Source organism: Saccopteryx bilineata, chromosome 6, assembly GCF_036850765.1.
Source record: "Saccopteryx bilineata isolate mSacBil1 chromosome 6, mSacBil1_pri_phased_curated, whole genome shotgun sequence".
Taxonomy (NCBI): Eukaryota; Metazoa; Chordata; class Mammalia; order Chiroptera; family Emballonuridae; genus Saccopteryx; species Saccopteryx bilineata.
Window position 1 is genome coordinate 200,275,990 of NC_089495.1, and position 24,713 is coordinate 200,300,702.

The 24,713-nt window shown below is 51.9% G+C and overlaps 1 protein-coding gene across 1 annotated transcript in view; it reads left to right on the forward strand.

Annotated features, from left to right (window-relative positions):
• The window catches only part of LOC136309546 (protein-glutamine gamma-glutamyltransferase 2), a 31,543-nt gene extending 18,127 nt beyond the window's left edge, over positions 1-13,416 (forward strand). The window contains exons 8-14 of the mRNA XM_066237865.1: positions 868-1,003; positions 2,044-2,147; positions 3,675-3,917; positions 5,662-5,934; positions 9,478-9,638; positions 10,695-10,831; positions 11,547-13,416. Coding sequence (XP_066093962.1) covers positions 868-1,003; positions 2,044-2,147; positions 3,675-3,917; positions 5,662-5,934; positions 9,478-9,638; positions 10,695-10,831; positions 11,547-11,697 — 1,205 coding nt within the window. The 3' untranslated portion in view covers positions 11,698-13,416. The remainder of the gene's footprint in view (positions 1-867; positions 1,004-2,043; positions 2,148-3,674; positions 3,918-5,661; positions 5,935-9,477; positions 9,639-10,694; positions 10,832-11,546) is intronic.
• The last annotated feature ends 11,297 nt before the right edge of the window (positions 13,417-24,713 follow it).

The window sequence follows — 24,713 nt, forward strand, 5'->3', positions numbered from 1 at the left end:
ACGCTGGCCCCATTTTATAGAAGAGGAAACAAGGCCCAGAGAGGTGAAGGGGCTGTCCCCAGGCCACACAGCTGGAAATAGCTGGGGCTTAAATGGAAGGTCTCCTGGCTGCTGTTCGCTCTTCTGCCTGTTTCACTGCTGCTGCCCGTTCTGAATCTCTGTCATTCCTTCCCTCCCCCTTCCTCCTCCTCTCTCCACTTCATCCACACCTTCATCCCGTTTGACAAAATAGTCCGTGCCAGGCCCATGCTGGGCTCTGGGGATACAAAATAAGACAGACCCCTCACTACCCTCGTGGACTAATTAAATAGCCCCTCACAGGTCCATACACTGAGAATGAGGACGAATCCCCGGTCTTAGCTTGAATGCAAATGATGGGGCAATTTAAATCTGGCAATGTAGCGTTCCTGAAGGAGGCAACAGCATATGCCAATGCCCTGTGGCCGGTGGGAGCGTGGAGTGCTGGAGGAGCAGTGAGGAGGCTGGTGTGGCTAGAGCAAATGTGCTGGAGCACAGTCAGGGGCCAGACCCTGCAAGGCCAAGGGACCCAGCTGGAGGTCTGGCCTTGACCTTGAGGGCCATGGGGAGCCACTGAAGGTTTAGCAGAGGAGTGTTGATGTCAGATTTGCATTTTAGTCTTCTGTTAGCTGTGATATGAAGGGGACAGAGTGGATGGGGGCGACTAGCAGGGTGGGTACCATTGCCCAGGTAAGGGTATAGCACACACCCTCACCACCTGGACAGTGGGTATGTTGTACACTGGGGTACAGACGGGCATGTGGAGTCCCGAAGCAGGGAAGATGTCTCCAGATCCTCAGCCCAGTCCCTAATCCCTCTCTGCATTGTGTCCCCCTCCTTCCCCCTCAGTGCTGCGCTGCCTGGGCATCCCCTCCCGGGTCGTGACTAACTATAACTCGGCCCACGACCACAACAGCAACCTGCTCATTGAGTACTTCCGCAATGAGTTTGGGGAGATCCAGCGTGACAAGAGCGAGATGATCTGGTGAGGTGGGGCCCAGGGCAGGGGGTAGGGCTTAGAGGTCTTCTGGAGAGGAAACCTGGGAAGACTTCCCAGAGGAGGTCACATTTGAGCTGGGTTTAAAGGTTGAAGAGGATTTGGACAGGGGGAAACAGGGGTGGGGAGGGCTCTGCAGGCTGAGGGGACAGCATGAGCAAGGGCCAGGGGGAGGGAAAGTGACGCACACTGATGCGTGAAGGGCGTCGGGGAGAATGTCAGAGGGAGTGTGGCACACCAGGGTGGGGCTCTGGGCTTTCAAAGACAGTGGCTGTCACCGCACCAAAGGCTTCAGACTGGGAGAGAGACATGATGATGACCTGGGAGCAGAAGGTCTGGAGGGAGAGGTTGGAGTTGGGAGCTGGGGTGGGGTCCAGGCTGCCGGTGATGAGTCCAGAACCAAGGCGGAACCTGTTTCCAGAGGCTGGCAAAGAAAGGGCGGAGTCAAGAGATTAGGACAGGGGTCAGGAACCTATTGCTCACGAGCCGGATGTGGTTCTTTTGATGGCTGCCTCTGGCTCGCAGACAAATCTTTAATAAAAAAAATAATAATAACTTTAAAAATATAAAACATTCTCATGTATTACAATCCATTCATTTCCTATCGCTCATGTTCATGGTTGTCGGTGGCTGGACCCAATCACAGCTGTCCTCCAGGACAACACCAAATTTTTATTGGATAATGCCTAACATACATGGGTTGTTGTATGGCTCTCACGGAATTACATTTTAAAATATGTGGTGTTCATGGCTCTCTCAGACAAAAAGGTTCCCGACCCCTGGATTAGGAGGTCCCCTCAGCTGAACGTGAGGATCCACTGTGAGGGGAGGGACGTGGGAGAGGCATTGAGAACGCCTCTCAGTGCAGGAGTGAGCACCTGGTGAGGGCCCAGGAGGGAAGAGCGAAGAAGAGTGTCAGGGGCCATGCTGGGCTCCACGGAGGACACGGCGAGTAGACTGTGGGGGCTGGGAAGGACTGACAGTCTGAGTGTGAGTCCTGGCTACCGTCTGGCTTTGTTTCCCAACAGGAACTTCCACTGCTGGGTGGAGTCGTGGATGACCAGGCCGGACCTGCAGCCGGGGTATGACGGGTGGCAGGCCCTCGACCCCACGCCCCAGGAGAAGAGCGAAGGTGGGTCGGTGTGTCCCCATTTCCCAGATGAAGAAACTGAGGCTCAGAGAGCACTCACCGTGCGTCCCTCAGCTGGAAAGCACGGGGCTGGTTTTCTAGCCCGGTCTGGCTGACTCCAAAGATCACGGACTGGTCCACCCGAGGGTGGGGGAATTCACTGATATTTTACAATACGCTCCTTTACCATTTGAAAAGTCACTTCCGCCCATTGTGAAAAGCAGAAAATAAGGACAAACATAAAGAAAATATCAAATAGCAACGCTGTCCTCTTCCTTCAAAGAAGCATCACTAACATTCACACGCAGCTTCCAGTAGTTTCCAATTATACACTTGTTTGTATATGTGTGCGTCGGTGAGAGAGAGAGAGAGACAGAGAGACAGAGAGAGAGAGAGAGAGAGAGAGAGAGACAGAGAGGGATCCAAGTCAAAGTTGGTGAAGCCAAATCAACCCTTTGTGAACATAATATTTTTAAATTCATAGAATACCCAGCATTTACAAAGTAAACCAATGACATTCAAATACAGTTATCAAAAAAATATGAAAAATAAATTTGTAATATAATAATAGTACAGACTTCACATAACAAGATTTCACGATAGAAGTAATGAACTTGATAACTTAGTGGCAGAGGTGAGCCTAAACAATTAACTCCTGGGATTGGTGACAATGCCAGAGCAATATGAAAATATCTGTGGTTTTATGGGCGGTGAGTCATAGGGCACTGAAGACTATGGTGTGTCCGCTTTCACAATGGAAGGAAGGGCTATCAAAGTACAGTGCGAAATAAAGATGTCATTTTTTTCCCATCCAAGTTCACAGAGCCCTGAATTCTATTTGTTGCGCCTTGAGGGGGTCCGTGGACCCCGGGGTTGAGAACTCTGGCTGTATGTAGCCTTTTATGCTGGCTCGGTCACATCTCTGTACGTCACTGGCATTTCTCCATTAGGTAGTGTTCTGTGATTGAATTTTAATTTCATGTTACCATGTTCCAGCAAATGGAGACACTGTAATAGAGTTACCCAGCAGCCTCTGGTCCTCAACTTGCAAATTTGTGGCCGGTTGGAGGCAGTTGTGAACCACACTGAGATAAACATGTTAACACCAGACAGAAGCCCTGCCTTCTCCAATACAGGCCAGCTGCTTGGCTCCCTCAGTTCCTTAGGGCGCTTTGCGATAGCCTTCTATTTTGATTAGCACTTACTTAGTATCTAGTGTATGCAAATGCTCATCAAGTAGGTATAAATATCATCCCCACGTGAAACCAAGGCTCAGAGAAGTTAAGTAACTACCACAACATCACACAGCTAATGAGAGCTGGAATGTGACCCAAAAAGCCCGGCAGCAGAGTCTCCATCCAGGCTTAATTCCTACCCTACGCTGCTTTTCTAGCAGCTAATCCACAGTCAAAGGCCTTTATGGTCTCAAGACTTTTTACCATGTGAGGCTGAAGTGTGGAAGGTTTCAGAAGGTACCATCCTACCCTCATCCCGACGCATCTCTCCTTCCTCCTCTCTCCCCCCAACCAGGAACATACTGCTGTGGCCCGGTTCCTGTCCGTGCCATCAAGGAGGGCGACCTGACCACCAAGTACGACGCACCTTTTGTCTTTGCTGAGGTCAACGCCGATGTGGTGGACTGGATCCGGCAGGAGGATGGTTCTGTGCACAAGTCCATCAACCACTCCCTGATCGTGGGGCTCAACATCAGCACTAAGAGTGTGGGCCGTGACGAGCGGGAGGACATCACCCACACCTACAAGTACCCGGAGGGTAGGTGCCTGAGCCTTCGACACTGCCCTGCAGAGCAGCCACCTGTCTTACCAGCCGTGTGTGTGTGTGTGTGTGTGTGTGTGTGTGTGTGTGTCCAGAGCCTTCCACACTGCCCTGCAGAGCAGCCGCCTGTCTTACATGCCGTGTGTGTGTGTGTGTGTGTGTGTGTGTGTGTCCAGAGCCTTCCACACTGCCCTGCAGAGCAGCCGCCTGTCTTACCAGCCCAGTGTGTGTGTGTGTGTCTGTGTGTGTGTGTCTGTGTCTCTGTGTTACCTGGCAGCCTGTATACAACAATGAGTGACCTGTGGATTACTTTTCGTTCCAAAAAATTTCAAGTGCAACTTACAAAACACACTGGAAGACAGTGCTGGAGGATTGTTGGTTTAGGAAAAGAATTCTATGTTCCACAACAAGATTCCAGTTGGTCATTAAGCCTTGCTTTTTTGGATATGACTGCTATATAAGAGAAGCCTGCATCAGAACAGAACATCACTTATGCCCATATTGTGTATTAATAGCACTTATCAATAGGGGACCTACACCTGTACACTGACAATGTCACTTTTTCGTTGCAACATATTTTTTCAAGTGAGGCTTGAAAATCCAGAAAGGCCATGGGGGACAGGTTTCTGGAACGTAGTGACGTCTATTTTTGCAGGATTTCCCGTACAGCTGAGGAAGTGGGCATGAAGGTGGACAGGGAGGGGACACCGGAAAGGGAAATGGACCAGAGAAATGTGAAGATAAGATGGGTTCAACCAGATACAAGGACGAGGATTCTTTCTGCTACTAATGTTAAATCAGTAGGCGGCAAAGGGATGGGGCTTATTTTTTCCTTTTTATTTTTTTATTTTTATTTTTTATTTATTTACTTTTTTAGATTTTATTTATTCATTTTAATTAGAGAGAGAGGGAGAGAAAGAGAGAGGGAGAGATAGAGAACAGGGGGGAGAGCAGGAAGCATCAACTTCCACATGTGCCTTGACCAGGCAAGCCCAGGGTTTCGAACCGGCGACCTCAGCATTCCAGGTCGACGCTTTATCCACTGTGCCACCACAGGTCAGGCCATGGGGCTTATTTTTAAAATCAGATTTGAGCCCACTGGCTGCCAATCCAATACAATAGGTATTTTCTAAGCACCTACTGTGTGCCGGAGCACAGTGGGGCTCACAGAGATGATGAAGAAACCGCAGCCCCTGCCCAATCTGAACCCCACCGACTTTCCAGGGCTGACTGGGGGTTGGGCTATTAAGTGGCCATGCTCTAGGTGGAAAGGATAAAACAAGAACAAGATGCTTCTCCAAGCCTCTCAAAGGTCTAGAGCTGATAGTTTGATAGAAGAAAGAGAGATGCACTTCACAACAATTGAGGGGGGGGGATAAATAAAAGGACCATAGAAGAGAGGTAACTGATCGGAAAGGAAGGGCAGTCATTCCTGCTGGAGCACTCCTCAGGGAGGGGGGAGGAATTCTGGGAGAAGTAATCCCTGTGCAGATGCTACTGCAGGCACTGGGTATGACATAAAGATACATAAACACAGCCTTAGTCCTCAAGCAACTCAAGAGGGTAATCACATAAACAGGAAACAATTTTGTGAGCTAAAACACCGTAACTGGCCATAGGTGGCTGTGAGACTCCAGAAGACGGATTCATCCTGGGGAAGGAGTGATCAAGAAGGCTTCCTGGAGAAGGGGTCATTTTGGGCTGGGTCTTGACCATGAAGCTCTCTTGCCTCCTCCCACAGGGTCCCCACAGGAGAGGGAGGCTTTCCAGAGGGCCAACCACCTGAACAAGCTGACCGATAAGGAGCAGACAGGGGTGGCCATGCGGATCCGCGTGGCCCAGAGCATGAAAATGGGCAGTGACTTTGAAGTCTTTGCCCACATCACCAACAATACTGCCGAGGACCACGCCTGCCGCCTCCTGCTCTGCGCCCGCACTGTCAGCTACACCGGGCTCCTAGGACCCGTGTGTGCCTCTGAGGAGCTGCTCGATCTCTCCCTGGAGCCCTTTTCCGGTAAGGCCCTGTGTTCCGGGACCAGTTATTGATCACAGATCGACGTGCTAGGTTGCTCCCTGAGCGCGTAGCGTGTAAAATTTGCCTCCGCGACACTTGCATCCCCCTCATTCATAGGCCCTGTCCTAGGCACTTTATAGATATCAACCTATTTAATTCTTATAACAGAAGTGGGAGCTGGAGTCTTTTATTGCCTCCCCCATTTTCCAGGTGAGAAGACTGAGCACAGAGAGGTTAAGTAACTTTCCCAAGGCCACACAGTCAGGATGCGACAGGACTGAGACTCGAACCTGCACTCTCAGCAACTATATGCTGTTTTCTTCCATCTCATGCTCTTGAGATCCTGACCGCTTCCCCAGATTCCCTAGTTCTCTCCCAGCAAATTCCTCTCTCTCCGGCTATCTCACACCCAGCGTGGGAGCCTCTACCCTTTGGCAGTATGCTGCCTACAGAACTCTCCGAGACCCTGGGGTTGTTGTGACTGAGCTGGCAGAGCGGTGGTGGCTAGCTCCGTGTGGCTACTGAGCACTTGAAATGTGGCCAGAATCCGCCATCCTGGACAGTGTAGCCGTCACAGTGACAGGGGAGACGGCCCACTCCTGTGTGGAGAGAAGGGTTTCCTCCGAGCCTTGGTCGTCTCCCTGTAAATCTCCCAGAGCCTGGGCCGGCCCCCCTGTGAGGCAGAGCCCCTTCCTCTTGCTCCTTAGCTCCAGGTCTCCCCTGCTTGGGGGTGAAATGAGGTCAGTAGATGACCCGGTTGGTCCGTTTTGGTGCCCATCTCTGTCACCATGCCTGGTTATCCTCCTTAAAATCATCCCGAGACCCTGAGAGGGTTGTGGCCGCGCCTGGATGTGGAAGGGCTTTCCCTCCTCACTGAGCAGAAGTGCAAACAGGCATGCCTCCCCTCAAGTCCCAGGGATCTTTCCTGACCACCTTCTGTGCCAGATGGTGGTCTCAGCGCTGGGCTCAGTAGTGCCTAAGTCCCTGCTAACCTTGATGACTGAGAAGGACCTGGGCATCCAGGCCATAAGCGTCAGGAGTGTGGGGTGGTCAGGACTTCTAAGTTCTGGTTCCAGCAATTCTGCAGACGGGCTGTGGGCTGCTGGGTATTTCTCGTCTCCATCCCAGGCCTCCGGTTCCCCATTTGTACAAACTCGGGTTCCTCTTTGAAGAGCCCCTCCAGCCCCTTTGTTAGAATGCGTACATGTCATTTCCTTCTTGGGCTCAGAGCCACCTCAAAGGGAGAAAGTGTCCTTCCTGGAATGTGTGGCATGAAGTGAACTTCAGCCTGGGCCGGTGATGCCACACTGATTTCTCCTGGGCCTCTGCCTTATTCACCGCCTCCCAGACAGCACCGGGCCCCTGGGGCCTCGTTCCGCCGAGACCTCAGCCAAGGCGGTGGTGTTTCTTCCCACCTTGGGGATGTGTCCGCACAAGGAGTCCCTCTGGCAAGATCACTGACCCAGGAAAGGCACAGGCTGCAGGGACAGGGCCGAGGAGGGTGGCGGTCCTGTGTGTGATCCTCAGGCTGCAAGGCTGGGCTAGGCAGAGTGCCCTAATACCAAGCTCAACCTGCGACAGACTTCAACCTGGAAGACCTCACACTTTGGCCGAGTCGCGCGTTATTCTGAGATGATGAGATGGGGGGTTTCCATGTGCTAATGAATGACCAGGAAGCCAAGGCGCGGGCAGCAGGACCGAATCCAGTCACTGCCCCCACTCCATCCCTGCCTCCTTGCCCTGCTGCTTCTCTCCCCGCCTTCCTGCCCACCCTTTCTCCCTCCCCTCCCTCCCCCCTCCAGGTGGGTCACCGGGAATGCAGCCAGTGTGGCCTTGGTGATCACATCTGCCCACGGCACCTTCCAGAACAGGGCACCTCATCTAAGGAATTACCGAGATGAGCTCACACGTCTCCTCCCCCCATTTAGCACCTGGCCCAAGGCCAGGCCGTGGTCCCACCAGAAAGCAATTCTCAAAAGTCCTGCCCCACCCTGGTTCAGCCTCCAGAAAAGTCAATAGTTGGGGCCATGTCCTCCGTGCTCCTGGGAGACAATATTTTCTTTCTTTCCTGTGAGCTGGTCAGACTTTCCACTGGCTCCACAGGAATTCTCACTCCTCTCTGTCCTATTTGGAAGGACTTTGGTTTGTGCCCCCCCCCCCCCCCCCCCCCCCGCTCCAGCCCACGTCATCATCCGATCAGAGCCCGGGCGGATCCATCCTGGGAGTGAATGGCTACAGGGCCGGGCACCCCAAGGCAGCATTTCCCAAAGGGTGGTAGGTGGGGCATCAGGGGGCCTGCCAAGGCCCGACCTTGACTCATGGTGACAGAGTGGCTCTCTCGGGCCTCACAGTCCTTCAGCTGACCTGCCGGGGGGCGTCCTCCAGCGGGCGATCAGGGGTCTCAGCATCCCAGCCCTCAGTAACCTCCCCTGTGAACTGTCAGCTCAGGTCCCAAACAGCAAACCTTCCGCATCTCACAGGATTTGAATAAGCATGACTTAGCCTGTGTTTAATTTTATCGGTTATCATCTATTTATGGCAGAGGAGACTGGTTTCTCGCAAATAATGATGAAAATTTTTCCAGTTTTGAAAATACAAAGTGAGTGGATTTGAAAGTAAAATAATGAGTGAATAATTAGGTTACACTCAGATGTGTGAAAAATCATGTGAATGGCTGGTCACTGGGGGGGGTGGCGAGGGCAGGTGGCAGAAAAGAGGCAACAGCGTCCCAGTCATGGCCCTGGGACATGACGAGAGGTTGATAGGGCTGTAGGGGCCCAAGGACTGTCCCTCCACCCTCCTGTTTGACAGTGGAGTCTGAGGGACAGAAGGATCTGCCCAAGTGTCTCTGTGACCGAGGGGACAAGCTGGGCCTGGCTCAGGCCTGCAGCCTCAGTCCTGTGCTCTTTTCATTGTTCCTTCCTGCCTCCTACAGGCAGACCCCCTGGTGCCTCCAGGCCTCAGTGTTCTTGTCAGAAAAATGGGCTAAACTCACACTTCCTTTCTCTGCAGTGGGAGGGGCTGATCCTGCTGCCTTTTTTCTTAACCCTCCCCCACCACTGTGAGGCTTCTGCTCTGCAATGACCTCTGGTCTTACCTCTGCCAGAGCTAAGGGTGCTGGTTGTCTGGGGAAACAGGAAGAACAGGGCTGGGTGGTCATACTCTCAGGCTCATGCAGCCAGTCAGTGGCCAAGCAGGGCCGGGTCTCCTGATCTGAAAAGTATTTCCTCATCTATAAAAGGCATACACTCTTGCCAAGCTTCTGGGGGGAAAGTGAGGTCCTGAACGGTGGAGTGACTTGCCCAGCATCACCATGAGCAAAGGGTGGAGGCAGGATTTGAACCCAGGCCTGTCGGGCTTTCCCCTGCCCAGCACCTCCCTGGGCAGCCCAGTGCCAGGGTAGGTGGGGGAAAGGCCCGGAATGCGCCCTGCCACTCACCAACTGGTGAGCGCGGGCATATTCCTCGCCCCTCTGGAATGCAAGGGGAGAGGCGGGGGCTGTGTCTCAGTCCATAAACGTGCTCCCCCCCCCCCCCCCCGCAGAGAAGAGCGTCCCCTTCAACATCCTCTATGAGAAGTACTGTGACTACCTGACCGAGTCGAACCTCATCAAGGTGCGGGGCCTCCTCGTCGAGCCCGCTGCCAACAGCTACCTGCTGGCTGAGAGGGACATCTATCTGGAGAATCCAGAAATCAAGATCAGGGTAAGGGACGCGCTGGGCATGGCTGGGGCGGGGCACAGTTTGTGCTCAGGGCTAGGAGTGGGCTGGCCTCACGCACCTGTGTTTCCGCACCCTCAAATCTTTGACACCTCAGGAATCCTCAAATTCCGGCTTCATCAAAGAAAAGCTTTGTGAAATCACAAGATTTGGAACTCTGTAGCTTCTAGAAATGACTCCTAGAGCTCAGAGTGGGAAGGTCATGGAACTTAGGGATCTCAGAATCACGGATTCTTCAGAGCTAAACTCCTAAAACTAGATCCCCAGTGCCTGGGGCCCTGGTGGGACCGGAGGGTGGAGGAGTTGAGGGCACAGACCTTGGCATCTGACTGCCTGGCTCTGTGGCTGGGTGGCCCTGGGCATGTGACTTTGCCCCTCTGTGCCTCAGTTTATTCACCTGTAAGACGGTGTCATCAGGGTTAAATGTGCACCCACAAACATGTAGAGCCGTATCCATTGCATTATAAGGGTGCAATAAAAGCTGACCATTGTCACCGTCCACATGGGCATCATGGTGATTCCCTTCTAGGAGCCACAGCCCTAAACCCCAAAGCACAGCAGCTACAGATAAAGGATGGAGGGGGAGGGAGGGAGCACTGTGTCCCAGTAGCTAGGAGTGTGCACGTTATTAGCTCAGTAATGCTTATGAGAACCCTGCGGCCAGGCATTTCCCTGCCATGAAGAAACCAAGGCTCATAGAGGGCAGTGACGTCTGCAGCCGTCACACAGTGAGGAAGAGGCAGAGATCAGCTGGCTTCAGACCCTAGAACAAAGGAGCTGCTATGCCCCCTCAGGTTGCATGGAGCCTCCCTGCAGGTCCATGAAGGAGGCCTGGGCTGGTATCATCACCCGTGTTTTGCAGATGAGGAAACTGAGGCACAGAGGCAAGAAGCGAGAGTCGCCATAGCTTTTCTCAGCAAACATTGGACCAAACTGCAGCAAATACAGAGGTGGCCCAGCTGGGATCGCCCCTGCCCTCGAGGGGCTCTGGGCGCCCTCCCTCAGTGCCGCCCCTTACATCTGTGCTGTGCCCTGTCGCAGGTGCTGGGAGAGCCCAAGCAGAACCGCAAGCTGGTGGCCGAGGTGTCCCTGAGGAACCCACTCACCGTGGCCCTCGAAGCCTGCACCTTCACTGTGGAGGGCGCTGGCCTGACCGAGGGTCAGAAGACTGTGGAGCTGTAAGTGTGGGTCGCTCCAGCCTGGGGACCTGGGAGCAGAGAGCAGAGGCTGATGGAGGCCACCAAACACTGGCCCATAACCCGTCCTCTCATCTCCCACATGGCTGCTAATACACCCGTGTCCCCTCCTAAATACCTCAGGGCCGAGTTCCCACCTGCTCATCCTCTAACACCCACACCACGTGGTGTCTTTACAAACCTGAACAAGTACACATTCCACCACGCAGCACCTGTCCCCCAACGCACAGGCCCTGACCTAACACAAGCACCTACACCCTGAATGTCCCTACGTGGGTCCTAGGAACAAATCTATGTACACTTCTTCTTTTCTACTTTATTGTAATGTAACCAACATACAGTGACAAATACAAATCACGCATGTACAGCTCAATGCATTTTTATGCATGTGGTCACCCGATCACACACACTCTGACCTCTTACCCCAAGCACACTGTCCACTCCCATGTATGCATGAATGTACACACACACACACACACACACACAGGCCCTGCCATATAAGCAGGACAGATTGCCCAGGCCCTCAGAGAGCAGTGAGTGGGTCCAGTATTACTGTCGTGATTATCCGCATTAAGCGGTCCATTCATGGGTTCAGAGGCTCCGTGCCAAGTTCTGAGTAGTCGGGCATCATCCTGGCCTGACCCCATCATGGGGACCAGGCGTGGGTGTGTCCTTAACCCCTCCTCTCTCTCCACAGCCCGGACCCCGTGGAGGCGGGGGAGGAGGCCAAGGTCAGGGTAGACCTGCTGCCTCTCCACGTGGGCCGCCACAAGCTGGTGGTCAACTTCGAGAGTAACAAGCTCAAGGCCGTGAAGGGTTACCGGAACATCATCATCGGCCCCCCCTAAGGGGCTCCTGAGCCCAGCCCCTCCTCAGCCAACCAAGAGCCCTCACCCGGACCCCCAATATTTATCCCAAGCTAATGAGGAAAAGTACCCCTCCATGGACCCCAAACCCCAGGGCAGGTGTGCGCTGCCTGGGGGTGGGGGGGTGCTGTTTAGAATAGAATGTACTTCTGGCCCATCTTGTCCCCTGAGCCTGGTCCTCCATCCCCCTACTTGTGAGCAATGTCCCGTGCCTCGGCAGGGGGAGCCCTGACCCCGGTGGACTGGGCTGGGGATGGGGGAGAAGGGACTCAGGTCTCCCTCTCCAGCCCAGATGCCACTTGGAAAGCAAGTGATCACCGATCACCCACCGTATTGTCTGATCTATTCATAACCCCTTGGAACAAAAAAAAGTGTGCCCATTGGCCCAATCAGGGAACTCAACATCCTTGTGTGTCCTGTCCCCTCCTGGACTATGTCCTGCCCCAGGAGCCCTCGGGATAGCCAGCACTGGTGGGGCTGAGGTGGGTCCCAGGCGTAGGGTCCCAGGTGGGTTCTTAGGTTTAAGCTCCTCCCACATCCCAGCAGCTCTGGCCCACAGTCCCACCCTCCTCACTAATGTGAAGCACCTACTATGTACCAGGTGCTTCCTCTCCTTGCTGGTGCTCACACAGCTGCCAACCCATATAATTGCCACAGGAAATTGCAGAGTGGGAGCTGCTTTCTCAGTGAGGAGACAGAGCCTCAGAGACAGGGGTGGCCCGTTCTGCATGGGAGGGCCTGTGGCTATTCGAAAGCTTGGGCACTGTGAAGGCATGGGAACGGAGCCCAGGCCTCTGACTCCGAGTCCGGTGCTCGGTCTGTGACACCAGCCCTGACCTGAGAATGCCAGGTGGGGCCATTGGGGACCTGATCCAAGAGGAGCCCATTGGGGTGAGAAAGTGGGAAAGGATTAGAGAGGGTCAATCCAAACCTGGCCAGCCGCTGGCTTCTCCTCCCTGGGCCGGGCGTCCCCACTGGTCAGTGGCGTGGCTGAACCAACTGATCTCCAAGGCCCTCTGAGCTCTGTACTCCGATGCCCTGACCCAGCCTTGCCAATGACAGCAAGTCCTACCCTGAGCTGCACAGAGCCTTAGGCCACCTGCACAGGGCGTTTCTATGAGTGGAACCATGACCAGGACCGCCGTTCTGCATCCAGCCCTCCCAGGTCCCACACCTATTCCAGGCACCTCCCGTCAGACCCAAATTCTATGGGAAAAGAGTCCGGAGGCCCCTGTCCTACCCATGAGCCTTCCCCCTGCAATGCCTGGGCTTCGCAAGAGCCTCAGCTGCTGATGCAGCCGCTCGGCCGCCCCCTCTTTGCAGGACCAGGGCTCTGAAAGACAGCGCGGGGAGCCCGCGGGTTGTCATCTCGGACTTCATCACCCACACTCTCCGGGGACCTGGCTTCCTTGAGGCTGGGTGAGGGAGGAAGGGAGCACTCCCTGACTGGAGTGCAGTCATAGCCTCCAGGGCCCCCAAAGCTCTGAGGGGCCCTGGGGACAGTCACGCTGATGCACTTAGAACTTGCTGCTTTGCACAGAAAAGCATCACAAAATGAGCCGACGGATGTATGTTCTATATAAATACTGCTATGTTTCTCTACAGTTTTATAGATGCTTTGGGGTTCCAAGCAGGCAGTAGATATGCTTTTGAATCACATGGAGCAAACACTGAAATAAAAGTTTATTTTTCACATTCAAACACGGTCTGGTCTGGTTTTCTTGTCAGGCTTTTGAGGAGGGTGGGTGGGTGGTTGAGCTCATTCTCACTGGGATGAGCCAGGTCTAAACTTGACCGGCGTTCAAGGCTTTACACATTCTGGCTCCCTGTTCACCCTCGGCTCTCAGCTCTGCTGTCAGAGGCCCGGGCTATGGAATCACACTGACACAGGATCAAAGCCTGGCTCTGCCACGGATTCACAGTGTGGCTTCAGGCTGTTTCTCAACCTCTCTGTGCCTCCACATCCTTATCTGTTGAGTGAGGATTATATAATATGCTTGTGTCTACGGTCAGGCAGATTCACAATGGACTCGGGCAGATGGTAGAGGAACAGTGGAGCCAGAAAGCGCTGGGCCATCTCCATTTATCAGAGGCTCACAGAGTCGGATGAGCAAATAAGCAAAGACAAAACGCTTTCCACAGGGGAGGGCAGGGATCAGGAACACCGCCCCTGGTGTCGTGGCGGCTAAGGGAATCAGGGATCCACAACTCGCAGTGGTGGGGGAGCAATCTGGGAGAACTGCCACAGAGGGAAAGCACCCATTGCTTTTCAAAGAGACACCAGGTGGCTTTGTGTCACGTGCCCACACACTGATCCTGCAACATCCTTGCAGCCGGGAAAGCAGCCAGCAAGCCTAACACAGGTGTTTTCCCAACAGATGATACAATGTCTACTTTCAGGACCAATGTGTAAGTTCAGTGAAAACAGTGCATATAAAATACTGAGTTGCTTCTGGCTCGCTGCCACCCTCATAGCCGACTTCACTCCAGGTCAGAAACCTTTACGTGCTTTGTTATTTACTCCTCAGCCTTCTCAGCTTGTTTCCCTCATTTTACAGGGATCACTGCAGAGCTGGGACTTGAATCCAGGCTGCCTGCCTGCCTGCATCAGAGCACAGCCTAGCCCAGAGGAGGCCCGATTTCCACCCAATCTGTCCCAGGATGCACGGGGCAGAGGCCTCCACACAAGCCCTGACGACCGCCGTGGAGTGGGGAGGTTTGATTGGGGCCAGCTCCCCACCCTTCAGGTTCCTCTGCGCTGCAGCTGCTCTTGCTTGCCTAGGATGCCTGTCAGCTCACCCCTCAGCCTCCAGCCAAGCCCAGAAGAACAGAATGTTGATAGGATCTAAGGAGGAGGAGCTGAGGTGGGAGGGCCAGGCAGGGAAGCACGTGCACCGTGAGGCCAAGCCGGGTCAGCTCACTCTCCTGGCCTCCCCGGTGCCCTCCGCCATAGGCCTGGGCACGGACACCAAAACACACACCGGGGAAACCATGTTCTGTTTCAGGAGCCAAAGTCCAAAGAGTCCCATTAAAAGCAGAAGCAATGGAAAAAAAAGAAACCCCCTTAAAAGTGGTGCGCCAGGCCTTGAGAACACAGGATCTATAAAGACAAGCAACACGATGCATCTCACAGATTGAAAATTAAGCAAAGGGAGGTGACACAAAAAGACTGTTGTCAACACAGTGCTACTCACACGAAGTTCATGAACAGGCATATCTCATCTGTGTGTCAGACGTCAGGACTGTTTTCCCAGGCGGGCAGGAAAGATCAGACTGGAATGGTTTTAATTTTCTTCCTCTGGATGCTGGGTAGACTGGCACATTCAGCCTATAAAAATGTGCTGAAGATATATATGTGTGTGTGTCTTTTTGTATGAATATTCTACTTCAATAATATTCTGTACTCACAGCTTCTAAAATTAAGTCCAAAGGGGCGACAAAGAAGGGGGACTCAGCTGCAGAGTTCTCTCCATTTCTCCTTCTGGAGACGGGACACCAGTGGGGTTAGGCCTCCAGGGATGGGCGAGGTCTAAACAGGACGCTGCGCATGTAAACACAAGGCTGTAACAGACTCGGGTCTCACTGGCTGTGAACAGTGCGCGGCGCAGCGGTCAGCAGTGAATATGCTGAACGGATGAACGTAAAGCTGGGTTTCGTGCTCTCAGCTGATCCTCAGAACAGGCTGTAGGGATGATCATCCCGCTTTCCCAAGGGGAACCCGAAGTTCAGAGACGTTGCACGGCTCACTCAACGTCACCCAGCAAGTTGATGGCAGAGCAGGAATTAGAATCCAGTTGGCTCTCAAACATGGCGTCCCACAGAAAGGCCTGGAAAGCGGAAGGAAGGACTTGGTCCTCGGACCCTGGACAATGGAAATGGCAAGTGTTTCCCTCTCAGCGTCAGTACTGCAGGGGTCTGGGAAAGCCAGAGCTGGAAGGCTGGGCTCATTAGCATAGTTATCACATGACCCAGCAATTTCACTCTTAAGGATACACAGCTGTGTTAGGCTTGCTCACTGGTTTCCTGGCTGCAAGCATTTTGCATGATTAGTGTGTGAGCACGTGAAAGAAAGACACGAGTATGTCTCTAGGAAAAGCTACGGGTGCTTTCCCTCTGTGGTGGTTCTTCCCTATCGCCTTCCCGCCTCCCACCACAGGGTGCTATTTCCTGACTCCCTCAGCCACAGCCATCACGCCCACCTTGAGGGGCGGTGTTCCTGATCCCATGCTTTCTGGTTCTGCAGATCCTCTACTTCAGGGGTCAGGAAACTTTTTGCCTGAGAGAGCCATGAACGCCACATATTTTAAAATGTAATCCCGTGAGAACCATACAACGACCCATGTACCTTACACATTATCCAATAAAAATTTGGTGTTGTCCCAGAGGACAGCTGTAATTGGCTCCAGCCACCCGCAACCATGAACATGAGCAGTAGGAAATGAATGGATTGTAATACATGAGAATGTTTTATATTTTTAACATTATTGTTTTCTCTATTAAAGATTTGTCTGAGAGCCTGATGCAGCCATCAAAAGAGCCACATCTGGCTCACAGGCCATAGGTTCCCGACCCCTTCTCTGCCGTCTGCCTGAATCCAATGTGAACCTGCCTGGCCTCAGCCACCGGCCTTACAAGTATAACATCCACGAGAAGGGAGACCATGTGACCACTCAAAAAAGTTGTACACGAATGTGCATAGCAGCATTGCTCATAACAGCCAAAAAGTGGAAACAACCCCAAAGTCCATCAACTGATGAATGTTTAAATAAAATGTAGTTATATCTATAACATGACATATTATCCAGCAATGAAAGTGAGTGGAGTACCAACACATGCTATAACATGGATGAACCTGGAAACATCACACTCCGGGAGAGAAGCCAGTCACCAAAGACCACATCTTGTATACCTCCATTCATACGAAATGTCCAGAATAGGCAAATATATGGAGACAGGAGGTCGCTGGTGTGAAGGGAGATGTGCCAGGAGGGCCTGGGGCGCCGGACAGTGCGGCCAACACGACCGTCCTGAGAGCCAGGGCGCCCGGCATCCTCTGGACGCCTCACCTGCCTTACCTTGCTGGGCCCTCACCTCGTGCTGGGGCCGGAGCTGGCATTCCCTTCTCCGCACCCTCGGTGAGGAAACTGAGGCCCAGAGAGGCTCCATGACAGCTCCCAGGTCCCACAGCTGGAAAATAGTGGAGCCAGGACACCAAGCCGGCAGGCTGGGCCCACAGCATTTGCCCTGAGCCTCCTGCACTGTGGTTGACTGTCCCCCGACGTGGACTTATGAACTTGGAGGGTCTGCTTGGACAAGGAAGTCAGCGAAGGAGCCCCTTCAGCAAGCTGATGTGGAAGCGCCTAAGGAGGGCGAGTCGGCCAGGGAAGGGCGGGGGATGGGGCCAGAGGTGGTAAGGACCAGGCAGGGGTGTTTCCTAGGAAGCTGAGGATCCGGGCCCCTCCTCACAGGGGCCCCTGTGCACAGAGCCAGCTGCTGACTGTTCCCAGCAGGGAGAGCCAGGTTGCTATCGCCAAGCATTTCCACAGAAGCGTTTCTGAGAAATCTCAGCAGAAAGGAATCCGAAGTGTGAGGATCTCCAGCGATTCGGACCCGATTGCATAGTCATAATTTTATATTCTTTTTCTTAAAGATGGTGCCCCCAAAGGAAAATGAAAACCATGGTGTTTTAACATGGCTGCTCACCAGATCGGATAAACTGAGAAGCCCCCTCCACCCCCAACACACACACACACACACACACACACACACACACACACACACACTGACAGTACACTGAGGACACGAGACAAGAAGACGTTCCTGTGCGGTGGAGAGAGGAGCGGACGTGGAAAACCATCCTTAGTATCTCCCAAGGCAGAACGTTCATTGATTCCCACGAGGCAGCAAATTCTTCTGGTGGATGTTCACCCAACAGAAATGCCCCGTCGGTGGGTCCCCCGGTGACATGTGCAAGAATGTTCATAGCAGCGTTTTTCCATAGTGCCTCAGAGTTGAACAAGGCCCAAAAGTCAGACAGGAGCAGGATGGATGTTTACATTGCGGTACAGGTATAATCATTCGAAGTAACAGTATCAGAAGGAGGAATATCAGAAGGGGAAAGCACATAGTTTAATAAAAGTGCAACAATTACTTGAATCTCACAAACATATTAAGCAAAAGATGCCAGACACAGGTACACACTGAATGGTTTTACTCATATAAAGTTGAACGCCAGGCCAAACTCATCTCTGATGTTAGAAGTCCGATAAGTAGTGACCTTTAGGGGTCCGGTAGCAACCGGAAGGAGAACCAGGGGGTGCCTGCAGGGTGGGGTGGGGCGGAGCTGGTAATGGCCTGATTCTTCAGCTGGGAGCTGGTTTGCACCAGCAGGCGTGCTCAGTTTGGGGGAATTCATAGAGGTGTACACACATGATGTATGACTTTTTTATACACGTGTTATACTTTAATAAAAATCTCCCTAATGGTGTAACCTTCAAGCCCCTGAAAACGTTGACCTACCCTTGAGATCAGAGAAGGGTTTAAATTCTATTCTTTTTTTTTTTTAAGATTTAAAAAAAATATATTGATTTTAGAGAGAGTAGAGAGAGACAGAGAGAGACAAAGGGAGGGGGGAGGAGCAGGAATCATCAACTCAGAGTAGTTGCTTCTCATATGCTCCTTGACTGGACAAGCCCAGGATTTCAAAACAGCAACCCGAGAGTTCCAGGTTGATGTTCTCTATCCACCGCAGGTCAGGCGGATTTTGTTCTTGCGGTTTTCCCTGGAGGGATGTGAGTGGCAGGAGATACTATCTCCTGATGCTTTCGGAAGCCACCCCAGGCAGGGAGGGACAGGGACAGGGTGACAGTGAGGGCTTGGGAGTGGCTGCTGAGTGGGCCCGTGAGGGGGAAGGGCAGGGGGAGTGTTCATGGTGGGATCTCAGGGCAAGACAGGCATAGGGGAGGTAGAGGCGGGTGGAGAGGACTGCGTGGGCAAGGATGCGGAGACTGGAATAAGAAAGGGGCAACCAGCCTGACCTGCGGTGGTGCAGTGGATAAAGCGTTGAACTGGAATGCTGAGGTTGCCGGTTCGAAACCCTGGGTTTGCCTGGTCAAGGCACATAAGGGAGTTGATGCTTCCAGCTCCTCCCCTTCTTCTCTCTTTCTTTCTCTCTACTCTCTCTCTCTCTAAAAATGAATAAATAATAACTAAAAATAAAAGGGGGGGCACCCAGTGGGGTGGGCTAGGAGCTCTGGGGTCTGAGTATTCCACAACAGGCCCGGTGCCCGGGCACCGCCAGGCCCCGCTCCACCTAGAGGCCAACTCCGTCTCGGCCAGCTCCCCCTGCATTCTCTCCCAGGGCTGGCCAGCCTGCCCCTGGGGGCTCCAAGCGGCTCGCGTTCAGACCTGGGCAGCTACCCAGACCTTTGCAACACTGACGTTTGCCTCTGTCAGTCACCACTCTGCTTTTCCTTCCTCTCCTTTCCTGTTTTATTGACCCAAGCCTTTGTGACGGCCTCTTTGGAGCTGACTTCTAGCTCGATGATGTTGTACCTCGAGTCTTGAGGGTCCGGCATCTAGTGAAGTGAGTGGTACTAACCCACTCACTGTAGAGATGAGGAGAGCCAGATCTGATGAGGAGATTCACTTAGGGGGACCAAGACCACCCACCTGAGAAGGGGTAGAGCTAGATTTTTAACAAAGGATTTGAATAGACCTCTCTCCAAAAAAAAAAAAAAAGATACACAGAAATGGCTCATAATGAAAAGACGCTCAACACCATTAGCCACAATGAAATAAAAATAAAAGCCACAAAGAGATGCCACTTCACACCAACCAGATGGCTGTGGCCAGTGAGACAGATAATAACAAGTGTGGGCGAGGAAGTGGTGACGTCGGAACCCCCGTGTACTGCTGCTGGGAACGGGGATGGCCTTAGGTTTCATTTCTTTAACCCTGCTGGCACGAGTCTCGTTTCAGGGCTTGTGACAGATGACCAACCATGAAGGTATATATGATGTCACAATCCAGAAGTCCTGGATGATTGAAGATCGCTAGAAGTTAAACATACTCAAACTTCCATAAAAGTCCAGCAGTCAATCAGCAAATGCCCTACTACCCGTCTCACTCCCCCTCCCCTAAGCCCTTAAAGCCCAGTTCTAGCCTGTATCTGGCCCGGACTCTCCCTTACCAGTCAGCCCGGCAGGGTTCCTTTCTTCCTTTCAATAAAGCCTGTTACATTGGTCTTTTAGGACTCAGATTATTTATTTATTCATTTTAGAGAGGAGAGGGAGAGACAGAGGGAGAGAGAGAGAGGAGAGACAGAGAGAGAGAAGGGGGGGAGGAGCTGGAAGCATCAACTCCCATATGTGCCTTGACCAGGCAAGCCCAGGGTTTCGAACCGAGGACTCAGATAAATTCTAACAGTTGGCCCAGCTGCTTTAGAATACAGTTTGACAAGTCTTCAAAAGGTTAAACAGGGGGTTGCTCTTCGACTCCTCAGTGCGGCTCCCAGTGGTGTGAAGAGAAGAACAACATAGGTCCACACGAAAAGGTGTGCGTGGAACTCACAGCAGCATTATTCAGAGTAGCTGAAAAGCAGAAACAGCCTAAATGTCCATCAACTCAGAGTGGATCGATACACTGTGGGATCTCCAGACAACAGAGTGTGTATCATTCGCAATAAAAGGAATAAAGTAGGCCCTGGCCGGTTGGCTCAGTGGTAGAGCGTCGGCCTGGCTTGCGGGGGTCCTGGGTTCGATTCCCGGCCAGGGCACACAGGAGAAGCGCCCATCTGCTTCTCCACCCCCACCCCCTCTCCTTCCTCTCTGTCTCTCTCTTCCCCTCCCGCAGCCGAGGCTCCATTGGAGCAAAGATGGCCCGGGCGCTGGGGATGGCTCCTTGGCCTCTGCCCCAGGCACTAGAGTGGCTCTGGTCGCAATAAAGCATAAAGCGACGCCACGGAGGGGCAGAGCATCGCCCCCTGGTGGGCAGAGCGCCCCCCTGGTGGGTGTGCTGGGTGGATCCCGGTCGGGCGTATGCGGGAGTCTGTCTGACTGTCTCTCCCCGTTTCCAGCTTCAGAAAAATACAAAAAAAAAGGAATAAAGTACTAATATGGGCTACTCTAAGGGTGCAACCTGGACACACATACGCTAAACAAGAGAAGCCAGCGACAGATGCTGCCAACGTGAGATAAGAAGGAGGGTATCTGAACAACTTGGAGTCGCACACTTGAAAATTTAAACGGACAGCCACCCTAGAAAGGTACGATATACTAATTTTTACTCAAGACAGAACAGAAAAACTCAAGAATCCTCTAACAGTGAAGGATATCGAAAAACCTTTTCCATAAAGAAAACTTCAGACCTGTGGTGGCGCAGTGGATAAAGCATCGACCTGGAAATGCTGAGGTCACCGGTTTGAAACCCTGGGCTTGCCTGGTCAAGGCACATATGGGAGTTGATGCTTCTAGCTCCTCCCCCTTCTCTCTCTCTGTTTCTCTCTCTCCCTCTCTCTCTCCTCTCTAAAAAAAAAATGAATAATAAATAAAATTTTAAAAAAACTAAAAAAAAAAAATTTTAGGCCTGACCTGTGGTGGCGCAGTGGATAAAGTGTCGACCTGGAAATGCTGAGGTCGCTGGTTCGAAACCCTGGGCTTGCCTGGTCAAGGCACATATGGGAGTTGATGCTTCCAGCTCCTCCCCCCTTGTCTCTCTCTCCTCTCTCTCCCTCTCTGTCTCTCTCTCCTCTTTAAAAATGAATAAATAAAATAAAAATTAAAAAAAAAGAAAACTTCAACCCCAGGTGTCTTCGCTGGCAAGTTCCAACAGTCAAGGAAGACAGAATTGTAGTCTTTGACAATCTCTTCCAGAGAATCGGAAAAGAGAGAATAATCCCCAGTTCGTTTTTTAAGGCTGACAAAACCTGCATGCCAAAACAGGACAAAGATATTGCAGAAGAAGAAGAAGAAGAAGAAGAAGAAGAAGAAGAAGAAGAAGAAGAAGAAGAGGAAGAGGAAGAGGAAGAAGAAGAAGAAGAAGAAGAAGAAGAAGAAGAAGAAGAAGAAAACCCTGAACATTACAGGCCAGTTTTGCTCAGAAACAGAAATGAGATATCCTCAATAAAGTGTGATCCACAAAAATCCTTCAGTCTGTAAAAGGAAACCACAACTAAAATGGGCCAATTCCAGGGACCCACAGTTGATTTTTTTTCTTTTTCTTTTCTTTTTTCTTCTTTTCTTTCCCTTCCCTCCCTCCCTCCCATCCTGCCTTCCTTTTCTTTTTCTTTTATTATCGTTTTCCCAGCGTTGATTTTAACATTAGGAAATCCGCGCATGCAACTGAGCACATTAAGTGATTAATAGGACAATGAATAACGTTCAAAAGACCGTTTGATAAAAACGGGATATTTATTAATGATTTTAAAAGTGAAAAAGAAACCAAAAACACCATGGGTAATTACAGAAGGCAATTTCTGTAATTTGATAAAGATGACGCCTGTGGCTAAGGTCGCTGACGGGAAAATATTGCAGCCTTCTCCTCTGGAGATGAGAGACAAGATGTCCACTGCACCTATTTTATTCAACATCTTCCTGGAGGTTTCACCGATGAGGTAAGGCGAGAAAAAGAAAACAGGTAAGGTCTGAAGAAAAAGTAAAAGCAGTCACCTTTTGAAGGTGTGGACAAAAAACACAAGAAACAGTGCTATGAATGGTGACCTTATAAGGTGACCTGAGCACAAATTCCTAACTGGGCAGGTCACGGCGAGTTGTCACGTCCTAGGCTTGTTCCTTCTTTGGCAAAAGGTTTATCTTTGCTTTAAGCAAGTCCTGCCATTGTTCTTCTTTCTTTCTCTTTCTTTTTTTTTTTTAAGGTTTTATTTATTGATTTTAGAGAGAGGAGAGAGAGAAAGGGGTGGAGGAGAAGCGGGAAGCATCAACTCCTAGTAGCTGCTTCTCATATGGGCCTTGACCGGGCAAGCCCAGGGTTTCGAACGGGCGACCTGAGCATTCCAGGTCGATGCTTTACCCATTGCGCCACCTCAGGTCAGGCTGCCCATTGTTCCTGTGCATCAAGGTGAACACGTCTTTAAAATGCCAGACTAATCCTCTCTTTTCATAGGGAGTTTTTGTTTTTTGTTGTTGTTTTTTTTAATTGATTTGAGAGAGAGAAAGAGGATGGGAGAGATCAAACCTGCCACCTTGGTGTATCAGGACGGTGTTCTAACCAACCGAGCCACCCAGCCAGGGCTAATTCTCTTTTTTTTTCAGACCCCTGGGAAGCAACCACCCTCAAGAAAGCTCATAACCTTGTTAACGAGCCCATAATCCAATCTCTGCCTTGCTTTCTCCCACCTTCATGTAATCTTCCTTACATTCCCTCCTTAAAACTCCAGGTGGATAAAAGAAGCCGCAAAACCCGTTACTCTCCGGAGCATCTGAGGTCTTGCTTCCTGGCAACTGTCCATTTGGGCTCAAACTTTTAGAAAAATTCTCTACAGCCTGACCAGGCGGTGGCGCAGTGGGTAGAGCATCAGCCTGGGATGCTGAGGACCCAGGTTCAAAGCCCCAAGGTTGCCGGCTCGAGCACGGGCTCGCCAAGTTGAGCTCAGGCTCACCAGCTTGAGCGTGGGGTCACTGGCTTGAGTGAGGGATCATAGACATGACCCCATGGTCGTTAGCTTGAGCCCAAGGTCGCTGGCTTGAGCAAGGGGTCACTCGCTCTGCTGTAGCCCCCCCCCCCCCCCCCGTCAAGGCACATATGAGAAAGAATCAATGAACAACTAAGGTGTTGCAACAAAGAATTGATGCTTCTCGTCTCTCTCCCTTTCTGTCTGTCTGTCCCTATTTGTCCCTCTCTCTGCCTCTTGCTAAAAAAAAAATTCTCTACAAGTTTGAACGTTTCCCATGTCACCAAAGGTGATATAATTATATAGAGAAACTTGGAAATCATCAACAACTATGTTATTTAAATTAACAAGAAAATTTAGCATTTTTATTAGATACACAAAACAAATGTTAATATGTTTCTATACAGCAACCCACTGAATTACTGGATGGAGCTGTTGAGGGCAGGTCTTGCACTTGGGTGCGGGGCAAGGAGTTGCTCTAAACATTCAGAAACGAACCTGTGGAAACAGGCTACTTCCTCCGTGCGGGAGTGAGCTGCCGGCCCTGAAAGGGTTCACCAGGGTCAGGATGGGCCGCGTCCAGGGGTGCTGGGGAGAGAGCTTGGGCTCAGGGTGAGGGGGCGAAGCCCTCCCCAGGCGGGACCTCAGCTCCTCTTACACTCAGCGCCGGGCAGGTGGCTTTTCTCTTCTCCTCTGGCTCCTCTCAAAGTAGCTTAATGCCTCTCTGGTAAACCAGAGACGAGTAAGGATTTACGGCTCTGGGAAATGTTTGGAACAATCCCTAATCTTATCAGAGTTCACTCCCCTCTCCCAGGCTCTGCTTCCAGAGAAAACCTACCACGGTTGTTTCTCTCCCCATCCCCCTGCCCCGCCACCACCACTAACTAGACTTCTCTTCCCAGTTCGGGTTCTCCAGCTGCCAGCGGGCTAGGGGCTTCTCCACACGTGCAGAGGGGGAAGGTCTCTGTTCAGAGGGGCTCCCTGTTGCTAAGAGTCCCGTTTTCCTCCAACACCACGGCCTCTTTTACAAAAGCAAATCTTTCCTTGCCAACAATGCCACAGTGCGTGTTCGCTGGGTGCCTAGCATTGTGCTAAGTAAAGGCTCTACGTGTTTGACTTCGCCAACCCCCGTCCACACACACCCGCACCCCTATGAGGTGGGGTCCGTTACTAGCTCCCTGGGTCACGCAGTAAGTGGGGACTTGGGCCTGGGCCAGTCTCAGCTGAGATCATACATTCTGAAACGCCATGCTACCTGCTTTGGTCTAGTTAAGTTTTTATAACTGTTTTTTCAAATAAAAAAATTTTACGGGATCTCTTTAAGGGCACAACATGTCCATCTTTCTTTGGAGATGGACAGCCCTGCACT